The following is an 11566-nucleotide window of genomic DNA, read 5'->3' on the forward strand; positions in this document are numbered from 1 at the left end:
CTCTGCTTTTAGAGATTGAACTGCTCTATTGGGACAGTATGATATTATAAGGTTTATATTTTGTATTCCCGGGGGAAATAATTTTTGTCTACTTGAAACTAGTGTTAAATTTCTGACTTAACAGATGCATACAAGTGTAATTTGTAATTTTTTATTATTGGATCCCATGTTATGTACTGTGTATACTGGCAACTTACTAGAACACTTACATAAAAATAAGACCTCATTAATCATATTAATGCGAACTCTTACTTTCCCTTTTGTCAGAATAAACCAAAGGGGTTACGGTTATTGACTAGTCTGTCTAAATCCAGCTAAAGGAATTATTTATGAATTATAAACATGATGTGAATTACATGGCATTTAGAGTCACCACATTAACCTGGGTGGACGGGGAGACTTAAGTTTGGGAAGGTCTTTTCTACACATCCGTTTGTGTTAGAAAAAATAATTTGAGTGGGTTAACAACATCAGACTCGAATGTAAAAAAAAAATCTAAAACCAGGTCTATTCATTCTGTGAAAAAAACCCTCCACAGCTTGAACTGTACAGTGTGCATCTAAAAACAATATGAAGATCATTACTCTTCCCTTGACCTTAAAAGCATAATAAGAAAACACAATCTGGCCTCATGAGAGAAGGAAATTGATCCTGTCTGTAAACTGACCACAACACAGTCACACACAGTCAATCTGCTCTCCATATGGAAAACCTAATGTACTGTATGTATGCAGTTTGAGCAACAACAATCAAGGCTGTTTTTTCTCAGCATGGATCAAATTGGATCAAAGCTGGAATAAGACGAGACAAACAACATGACAAGTGGTGCCAACAGATGGAGAGGTGTGAGGCCAGAGCTTCAGAGGCCGAACAACTGACTGATTGACTGACTGCTTCAACAGCAACATTTAAAGACAAAGTCCACCTGGGAAAGAGAGACAGACAGACAGAAATGAATGCGCTTCTCAGTCCTAGTGGGAAATTGCCACCATCTGAACAAACAAACAAACAATCAGTTTCCTTCCTCGCTCAGCAGGACTGAAACTTCAAAACTGTCTGGATAGAGCGCAAACTTATAAAGGCATCTGCAGTGGGTTTTACATGCTGAGAGACCTTTTTTTAAGTGTTCCTTTCATCATAAAAAACCATCAAAGATCGAAATCAAATTACAGGCAGTGTGTGAATGTTAGTCATCAGAGGACGGTGGATCTGGTGAATGAATGGGGACTTTTAAAGATGAGCAGATGTAAAAGAAACAATATGGGAAAACATAGCTTTCTGGTGTTAAACATATGGCTCATGAGCTACATGTGTCCCACCCATAGGTCCAGTCTGGCCTCCTGGATGGCTTAACAAGATGTGAAAATCTCAGAGAACCTTTCACTTCACCAGAAGTTAACCTGTGTTTTAAGTGGTTAAAATGAATCACATGATTGCAGTAGCTGTACAAACAATTCATTTTATCCAAGTTTCACCATCTTCTTAGAAAAAGAAGCTTTCAGGGATTAAGAATCACTTTTCTTTTGAGCCTAGATGTGCGGAATTATTCTATTCTATTTTTCCAGTGGCTGGAAAAACAAGATCTCCCAGAGAAGAACACACAAACCACTTCATACTGGCAAAGATTGTCTTAATGGGGAATCATACAATGTTTTTATTGACCCAGCACACTTGAAATTAAATTGGTCACATTTAAAATGACATTGACACCACTGATGAGTTCTCCAACCAGGCCAGCCAGTGCCGGTTCTCAAACTGCTTTGGGATTCTGTTCATCTGTGAGGTTTAACGACACAATAAGAAGTCAGTTTTGGAAAAAATGGTTGTAAAGGAAAAGTAAAAAGTGGAGAAGATGAAGCGCTGGCTCACATTTACAATAAGGATGAGTCAAAGGCCTTCAATACAGTCAACAGTTACAACAGAGTTAATAATTGTCACATAATAATCTAAAACTCACATACCGCAAGCATAGATTAAATATTTTACTTGTCAGTAATAAGTGTTGATTTATGCTTTAGTGTGACTCAAAGCGATATCTGTTCGCCCTATCGCTGTCTACACATACCACACTCATGATTTAAAAACTTCCAGCGACCTTATCTCCTGTTGTGAAATAGCCCAAAAGATTATCTGATTTCTATCTTGAGCCACAAACACAAAGAAAATGCAGTTTAACTCTGAAGCGCATAAAAAGCCGCAAAACATGTGCATCAGTGGCGTGACCTTCTGCAGCGGAACGGCGTGTCCAACTGCGTTTTTTACTCACACACTATGTTCATCAAAGACACTTCAAAGGCTGCGCGGTCATATGATGACACAACATCAAAGGGGCCGGGGGTATGAGTGAACCGACTGAGGGGGCGTGCCAGGCATACGCGCGCTCTTGGTGTGAGACCCACGCCCCGCAAGGAGCATCCGCCAACGATAATAACGATTGGCCCGCGGGAGTGAGAAGCACGGGGGCAGGCAGGGGGGACGGGGGGAGGAGAGGGGAGGACCTCAAATAAATTCCCTCTTCATCCGCAGCTTATAAGACCTGAACCAAAAGGCAACAGGTCACTGGATAGACTGAGCTGGACGGAACTTCAGAAATTTTTACGCACGGAAGAACCCGTTTACTGGACGAACTGCACGCGATTTAAGGAAATGAACTGGAACTGCACGCGCATTTTGCATGATTTTGAATCCAGATACCCATCTCTCAGGGCACCATGGAGACCCATAAGCTGTTTTTACCCAGCACTGCTGGTATAGGAGACCGTTTGCTTGAACTCTCCATGCGCTTTCGAAGAACTTCCCGTCGATCTACCCACTCATAGGATATGCTGTGTTTTCTTCAGAGTCCACGCAAACACGCGAGGAACGTTCTCCAGTAATAATTAGAAATGCAGAGCCGTGGTGTGGCGAGAAACTCACTTGGACTGTCCGCGGTGCGCTCCTGCTTGCTGCTGCTCTTCATCCACCTGAGCGCACCGGTGGAGGCGAGGAGAGTGCGCGGCGGTCGGGCGCAAACACGGAGGGTGCAGCAGCAGCAGCAGACGCCCCCGCCGTACAGGGAGCGGGTGGAAGGAGCAGAAAGCTTCCCGTTAGACTTCACAGCTGTGGAGGGCAACATGGACAACTTTGTAGTGCAGATAAAGAACTTAGCGCAGTCACTCTATCCGTGCTCTGCGCAAAAGCTGGACCAGGACATGAAGCTGCACTTTTTGAAGAACGTGTCCGTGACTTGCAACGACGGGTCACCTGCAGGGTAAGTGAATGGCCTGCAGATTCTTCAGAGTTTCTTAATGACCTACAGGCGTGATTTAAAACCACAGTTTTGTCATTAATTGGTAAGAATCTGAGACACGGAGGGGCAGATACACCCAACACCCGATCTGCGTTTTACTACTGGTTTAGATCCGTGTGCTCCATTCCCGTGTCACTCCGGATGTGACCAAAATGGATCAAAGGATCAGATCAGAGAGAGCGCCATGCACGCTGCAAATTAGCGCGTACACGAGAGGGAGAGCGCGAGCGAGGAAGAGAGAGGGGCATTTATTCTTGCTCTGGCGACTTTACGATATAGCAAAATTAAGAGTAATGACAACAAAGATTATAACTAATAATAGTTCAAAGCTTTATGGGATCACCAGTTAATTCCACTCAATGTCAAAGTTTTTAAACTCTGTTCCAAGTGTAGATTATAATATATTGTGGGCCAAATATGAATTAAATCGCTGTGAATGAGATGACTCTTTCGATATGCCACCCGCATCAAGTGTGAGTGTTCGTGTGCTGCCAGCAGCATGGTGAGTTTCCTGTCGCTATGTGAAAAAACACAACCGGACATGTGCGGGTCTGCAGTACCCTGGCTCCTACAGAGAAGCTTAGTGATCAGAGCCAGATCTGTCAGCTCAGGATAACAGGAAGCATCCCCAGTGTGTGGAGACTGTTTGAATCCATTCATGAATGTGTGAATACATCAGCGCTTTCACGCTGCTTTGTTTTGCTGTTCTTGTGCAGTTACTACATCAAGGAGTCAAAAGGAAGCAAGAGGTGGCTGCTGTTCCTGGAAGGTGAGGATGAAATACACCTGATTCAGACCACACGGGGAACTCAGTGCAGCTATTTGTAACCTGTGTGTGTGTGTGTGTGTGTGGTTCAGGTGGATGGTACTGCTTCGACAGTCAGACCTGTGAGAGCAGGTATGAGACGATGAGGAGACTGATGAGCTCCACCAAGTGGCCACTAACCAGAACAGGTACAGGCCCTACAGTGTGTGCTTGCAGAATCCACTTCTACACATTGCCGTCTCTATCTGGCTGCTCATTTACTAACAGCTCGCAATTTCTTTTGCTTTTCCGAGGCTGCCCAAATTGACACATGGCACTGCTTCTCTTCCTCTCCATCATCATGAAGTGTCCTTGGAAGCTGACTGTAGTAAAACTCCATTAAATAACAAAAATGCTTGTTATCATGAGCCAGAACAGCTGTAGTTATTAGAATAGACAATGAAAATTACTGCTGTCTGAATAAATAAAGCAAGCAGACCAAAACAGGCTCCACCTGTTAACCTCTAGAAGTTTCCTTGGGCAAGATACTGTATTTAGTTGTATGTACTTCTGAAGAACCGACACATCCTCTTGGATGAAAAGGAAAACTTTTTCAGGAACCTAAAGAAGCCCAGTTGCTTTTTAAGCACTCCTGACTTTCATGCAGTGGATGAGAGAGAACCTACATAGACATACAGTGTTGTATCTTGCTCAAATAAACTTTCAGAGTTAAACAGACGGGGATCAAACCACTGACCACAAGAAACACTCAAGAATATTGTCTTTATTTAAATTAAATGAATACCTTTAGCATAATTTATACTAGTTTTTGATTTGTAGCCTCAGTTTCACGATTTTAGCTGACAGAAGTGGCACCCAGTGCGGTCTTCTGCTGCCGAAGCCCGTCATGTTGCACATTTAGAGATGCTCCTCTGTATACTTTGCTCATAACAATAGGTTATTTGAGTTACTGCTAAAGCTCAAAGCAGCCTGTCCATTCTCCTCTGACCTCTGGCATCAACATGGCATTTTCATCCGAAGAACTACTGACTGGATAGTTTTTATTTTGGGGGGTCACTTCTCTGTAAACTGTAGAAATGGTTTTGTGGGAAAATCCCAGTTGATCCGTAGTTCAGAAAATACTCAGACCAATCCATCTGGCACCAATAATAACTTAAAGAAGCTGCTTAAATCACCTTTCTTCTCCATTCTGATGCTCGGTTTGAACTTCATCAGGTCGCCTTCATTTTGTCCACATGCCAAAACGCACTGTGATTTGCCCATTCGATATTTGCTTTAATGAGGAGTTGTACCTAATGAAATGTTCTGTGATTATAGCCAGGCATGAAGGCGTTCCCTGGTTTGAGCAGATCTTGTGAATTCTCTGCACAGCCTCACAGAGGCTTCACTTTCCTCAGCAGGAAATAAAAACTTCCTCTGAATGAATGAGATCCATTGAAGTGTTTGCGTTTCCACTTTAGCTGAGATCGCACTAATCATCGTGAGTCAAACTCTCTGGTTGTTTCCCTCCAACCATCAGGGAACTCCTTGTTTGTTTATGAGTCTCTCCCTCAGACTCTGTATACTTTACACTGGTGGCCAGTGCAGCAGCCACACAGGCTCTTTAGTGCCTACATGTAAATGCTGACCAAAGCAGAGAAAGTTAACGACTGTTTGTCGCAGGGGAATCACCTTCAACGGTAAAACACAAAGCAGGATTAAAGAATTGTCGCAGCACATCTTACCTTTTTCTGACCTCTTTAACTTTACAGTTTATCTATAAAGTTACCATCATGTCACATCTCATCCATCTTCCCTCCTTTCACAGGAAGGGGAATTTTGTCTCCACAGCCGGAGGAAAACCCTCACTGGTGGAACGCCAACATGGTGTAAGAAAGCATGCCGCTCCTTCTCTGTACATTTAATGCTTTTGTGCATTTTCCCTCTCATTTTTTTCAGGGATAATTCCTTCACTTCTGTCAGAATTAAAATCTTTATGTTAATGAGTTTGTTTGTTTTTTAACATTTTGGTTGCTTCATATGAATATTTTCAGTTTGTGATCTTCTCTGTGATAAATATATACTTTTACTTTGAAGTACAAGCTCTAATTTGAAAGAAATGGAGTCAGTGTTGCCATGGCTGAGGTGATACTTGAGACAGTGAACTACTTCTCATGGGTTAATGCAAATTTAGCATACTAAAGAAGATTATTGCCTAAAACTATGCTGTTTAAATTTGATACTAAGTTACAAATAGCATTAATTATTGGAAAGCTTTCCATTTTTTGTCTTTTATATACAGTTACAGTGGTGGATGAGTGATGGGGTCAGCATATATTCAGCATAGATAGCCAAAAATAATGAAATATGTAGAATGTTAAGCCCAATCCTATCACACTGTAGGAATGAATCATAGAAATAAAGCAAAGCATCTTCAGTAGTGTGTCAAAAAATGAACATATGGAGCTGGAATTTAGCATAGCCAACACCCTTTTAAGCTTAAATGGTTTATTTGCAAGTTTCCTTGCATTTCTTGATAATTTCATTTAGAATATATACAATATAAGATACACAGTGATGTTGTTTTTGTCATTATTGCCCGGCTGTCTGCACACACTTGTGCTTGTTGTGTTCTGTCTACTGTCACACAGCCAACGGGGCTTTTTAATCTGTCAGCATCATCAAATCTAAATGTCTAAACGAGTCTGGCTGCGATTCCAGGTTGCCTGTGTTCTCCTAACAGTGTTTGTCTCTCTCCCGCGCCCCCCACAGGTTCATCCCGTACTGCTCCAGCGACGTGTGGAGCGGAGCCACCCCGAAGACAGATCAAAGTAAGACCCAGTGCGTGATCGCTCAGTGTGTGAGCTTGTGGCTCTGGTTAAGAGAAGGATTTATAAAGAAAGATTTATCAGTGGAGTCAAAGGGCTTCGTGTGTGGAGCCTCTTTTAGCTCTCAGATCTATAAATTTTTTAGCTTCCTCTTCTGGTTTATTGAAAACCTCATTATATTTTATTAGATGCGTTTCAGGCACTTGGAAAAACATCTTTGATTTACAGCGTTACAAACCAACCCACATTCACTCATCTGTTAAAACTGCAGAAATCAATAAAAGGAGGCGAAAAACAGCATTTGGAGAAATATTCACCCCTCCTGCAACTCTTTCCTCTCTTTTGTGTTTCGTCACACGTGTACGAGCTTCATACACACGAATAAAAACAAGTCCCTGCTGACTTTGGCTTCACACAGAACAGGCCTCAGTCTCCCATGTGGAAGTCCTCTGGGTAACTCGCTGTGCCCTCAACTTAACCCGTAGACCAGGGTTGTCACAGATTTTCACTTCACTTACTACGATAAGAAATCTATGATATTATCACGACATTTATAAATAATTTAAAGTAATTAATATAAGCTTTATTGACCCTGTTGAATTGGGCTGCAATTATTTCTTTGCTCTCAGTGTTCGACAACAGACAATACTGACAAAATCAGCACACATAGCATTTATATGTGCAGCAGTGCAAAGTGTGGACATGTTGGAATAAATAGGGGATGAATTTGTTACTATCTATAAATATATGTATACATGTACAAAGGAATACAAAAAAAACAATTACACAGTTATTTATGCTGTCGATCTTTTTTACAAAATATTGAGATTTCTTCTTTTTTTTTTTTAAATCATAGGATATCGTTGCTATGCAGTTCTCATGACAACCTATGATGACAAACAAAGACACAATCCATAATCATTAGTGACTTATCAATCATAAAGTTGCCACTTTATCCTTTTTGTCTCTAACAGTGAGTGCTTTCTAGCTATCATTCATATGCATTCATACTCTGATGGATTCATCGGAGAGCAAGTCGGGTTTAGTATCTTGCCCAAGGATATTTGGCATGCAACCTGGGGGAGCCAGGGATCGAACCACCAGCCGATCAGCAGCTGACCTGCTCTACCTCCCGAGCTACAGCCACCCCTTATTGTTTTTTCACTTACCCGGTGAGGTGGGGAGACGAGCCCCCGAGCGGGCTCTCGCTTCTGGTGTCAAGCGTCCGGCAAGCGTTCATAGCAACGTTGCTTTTTGATCCTTCGATGTCGGCTCTTCCTATCATTGTGAAGAAGAATTCTAACAGGGACCATAAATTATAAAATTAGCATCATGATGTATTCATTGGGACTTCATACTAGTGCTTTATTTATTTATTTATTTATTTATTTATTTATTTATTTATTTATTTTATAAGAAACAAACTCTTTTTCCAGACAAAAATAAGCCCCCTGCTGGCCATTAGAAACAATGTAGGTTTAAGCCGCTTCACTTTTCACATCAGGAGGCTTTATCCATTTTTAATATACAGTCTATGGTCCTATCCCTTTACCTTTTTTCTCTTTATACTGTCTCTCCTGATCTGATATGAAGGCCAAGGTCTCCTATCTCAGTCTACACTCTCTACATCCTGAGTACAGCCTACTGCATCAACAGTCTTAAAACAGTAGATCCTTTGTGTTGTGTGAGGTCATTCAGTTCAATTCCTTTTATTTATATACCACCAAATCACAGCAAGTCACCTCAAGGCACTTTATACTGTAAGCTCAAGACTACTCAGCTGCCTGTCTCCATGACTAAGTATAAATCCAGGCTTCAGTGTGCCATGTGGCCTCATGTTTATAAATAACTATATTCATTTATATTCTATTCATATTTTATTTCTATTTATTCTCAGGTGATTATGCGTTCATGGGCTCTCTGATCATTAAGGAGGTGGTGAATGAGCTGCTGACAAACGGGCTAGAAAACGCCAAGGTTCTGCTCCTGGCAGGCAGCAGGTTAGTTCAGCTTCATGTGCCTCCGTGCTCTTCACCAAAGGCGGCTGCTCACTGTTAACTCACTGTTTGTGTCTCCAGTGCCGGTGGGACAGGTGTCCTGCTGAATGTGGACCAGGTTGCAGAGCAGCTGGAGACCCAGGGATATACAGGGGTGCAGGTCAGGGGCTTGGCTGATTCTGGATGGTTCCTGGATAACAAACAGTACAAATTCACAGACTGCCTGGATACAATCAGCTGTGCTCCCACTGAAGCCATAAAGAGAGGCATCAGGTAAGATGACGACGATGCTCAAGGAGTGATATAGTGACTTTTTTTTCCACCAGAGTGTCTAAACGTTTTTTTTATTTAGCCAATACTATCCCTGTGTAGTAGCATGAAGCAGTGAATGAATGAAGGATTGAAGCTACAACCAAGAACTGTGGGAGGGACGGCCAGATAGATTTGGAAAATGTGCGATGGTTTATGTTTGTGCAGGTACTGGGGAGGACTGGTGCCAGAGAGCTGCAGGCAGGCTCACGTGGGAGAGGAGTGGAACTGTTTCTTTGGATATAAAGTCTACCCCACATTAAAAAGTGAGTCACCACACACCCCGAGCTTCTCAGCTAGACAGAAGATGATGCGTAATTTAAAGTCTGACCCACGGAACGTCCTCTCTACCCTGCAGGCCCGGTGTTCGTGGCGCAGTGGCTCTTCGACGAGGCCCAGCTGACGGTCGATAACATCCACCTGACCGGACAGCCCATCCACGAGGGCCAGTGGAGGTACATCCAGAAATTGGGGCAGGAGCTGAGGCTTACGCTTCGTGACGTAACGTAAGGAAGAAAAACGCTCATACACGCTCACAGATATGATAAGACTTCAGTTTTTCTGACACTCTGCTCTTTCTGATTGACAGGGCGATGTTTGCACCGGCATGCCTGTCTCATGAGCTCATCACGAGAGCGTAAGTAAAAATCAAACCATAGATAGATAAATAGTGTAAATTTATACATAAATTGCACAGTGAGAAAATGAACCAGATCTGTGAATTGTAGTATTTCTGATTTTAAGAATAGTGGATTTGTGTGATCTCTGTAATCAGTTTTATGGATTATCCTTATGGCCCTTTTTTTGCAATATGAAGACTGATGACAGCGAACATTTATAAGTATTGCCCCAAACCTCTGCACTGTAAAGCAAATACAGTGAAATCTGAACAATAGAGAACGTGGAGTGATTTCACTCAAAATTGAAATACTTCTTGAAATGTTGTTACGTATATGATTTATATGGGACTTCCAGCTTTTTTTTTTTATCATCTATCATCACACCAAGAAACTTTTGTTTAAGAACTTTTTAATTTTCCACATCATCTATATGAATCTGCACTTGTCAGTTTCTTTGGGAATTCCCAAAAAGAATGATTTTAGTTTGTCAAACTAAAAAGGTCCCTGTGCTGCACCTCACTGTCCCAGAGTTTCCCAGACTAACAAACTGAGGTACTTTTGTTGTCTGTTTCCCTGGACATAAGGCAGGGATCCATACCCGTCCCCTCCAACTTGTGTCTCCATGAATTTTACTAAATGAACTTGAGAAATCAAACTATGAAATACTCATGAATCATCAGTTTCTTATACTTGAGCGCACTTTTCCTGTGGACTGTTCTTCATCTTAGTAACCTTTGCTCCATCACTTTTGGTCTTCCCATCACTGCAGGGACTGGACGGACATCCGAGTGAAAGGAATCTCCCTCCCCAGAGCCCTCCACTGCTGGGACCGCAGCCTCCATCACAACCTCCACATCAACAGCAGCCACAGCCACGTGACCCCTCCCGTGAGAGGTTGCCTTCTACAGCTGATCGACAGCTGCCCGTGGCCGCACTGCAACCCCTCCTGCCCGACCATTCGGGACCAGCTGACAGGACAAGAGATGAGCGTCATCCAGTTCCTGAAGCACATGGGCTTTGACGTGCAGAAGATGGCTCAGCAGCAGGGAATGGAGCCCAAGAAGCTACTGGGCATGCTCAATAACGGGAACTGAGACACTTTTTCAGAAGAGTGGATGAAAACTGAGATATCCACCAACAAAATAAACACACAAAAGTGCCTCATGAGTTTTGACAATATCGTTCAGCTGAATACAATCAAACCAGTGTTTGAGCTCTTAAACTACAGTATATGAGATCACATCAGATCAACATAACCTCCATAAATATGCAGTTTTATGTACTGTATCATTTATATGTGCAGGTCCGTCTCCGGAGTTTTGATGGGAAAGACTGGAAACACTTCCCAGTTTGTTGTTTTGGATTTTTCCAGCATGCTCTTTGTGGGACTTGGTGCTCACCTCTAAAATATCCAGTTCAGAAACCCATCTACGGTGCTGCTGTTTCAACCCTTCACCAAATATGCTGCTTTTTTTTTCTCTTTATGGAAAAGATAATTTAATGGGTAATATTTACTGATATAAAGATGAAATATTACTTTGTTCTTCAGGCCACGGTTAAAGGATTTATTTATTTTTCTACTGAAGAGATCTTTTTATATTTCCTTATGGTCAAACACAGTTAACCACCTACATACCACCAACTACATATTTGGCTTTTTACCTGCATGTTTGTTTAAAAAAAAAAAGAAGAAAGAAAGAAAAGTGTATGCTTGTAGAGTGCATTATGTCCATACTGTTCTTCAGGCTGTAAGCCTTATATTTTGTTGTATGGTAGTA

At 42.0% G+C, this 11566-nt stretch overlaps 1 protein-coding gene across 1 annotated transcript; it reads left to right on the forward strand.

The window, feature by feature from the left end:
* The first annotated feature begins 2514 nt into the window (after window positions 1–2514).
* notum1b (notum, palmitoleoyl-protein carboxylesterase b) lies at window positions 2515–11492 on the forward strand. The gene is made up of 11 exons (XM_004538999.5): window positions 2515–3250; window positions 4006–4058; window positions 4148–4243; window positions 5863–5923; window positions 6807–6865; window positions 8760–8862; window positions 8941–9132; window positions 9337–9434; window positions 9527–9674; window positions 9758–9805; window positions 10558–11492. Exons 1-11 carry the CDS (start codon window positions 2886–2888, stop codon window positions 10880–10882), a joined length of 1548 nt encoding a protein of 515 aa, XP_004539056.3. The 5' UTR covers window positions 2515–2885; the 3' UTR covers window positions 10883–11492.
* The last annotated feature ends 74 nt before the right edge of the window (window positions 11493–11566 follow it).

Source organism: Maylandia zebra, linkage group LG6 (assembly GCF_041146795.1).
Source record: "Maylandia zebra isolate NMK-2024a linkage group LG6, Mzebra_GT3a, whole genome shotgun sequence".
Classification (NCBI taxonomy): Eukaryota; Metazoa; Chordata; class Actinopteri; order Cichliformes; family Cichlidae; genus Maylandia; species Maylandia zebra.

Bases quoted from the DNA above. Each gene is read 5' to 3' on its own strand.
- notum1b (XM_004538999.5), top strand. From the start codon at position 2,886: ATGCAGAGCCGTGGTGTGGCGAGAAACTCACTTGGACTGTCCGCGGTG. The intron at 6,866-8,759 runs GTAAGACCCAGT...ATTTATTCTCAG, and splicing joins CACCCCGAAGACAGATCAAA to GTGATTATGCGTTCATGGGC. The intron at 9,806-10,557 runs GTAAGTAAAAAT...CCATCACTGCAG, and splicing joins CATGAGCTCATCACGAGAGC to GGACTGGACGGACATCCGAG.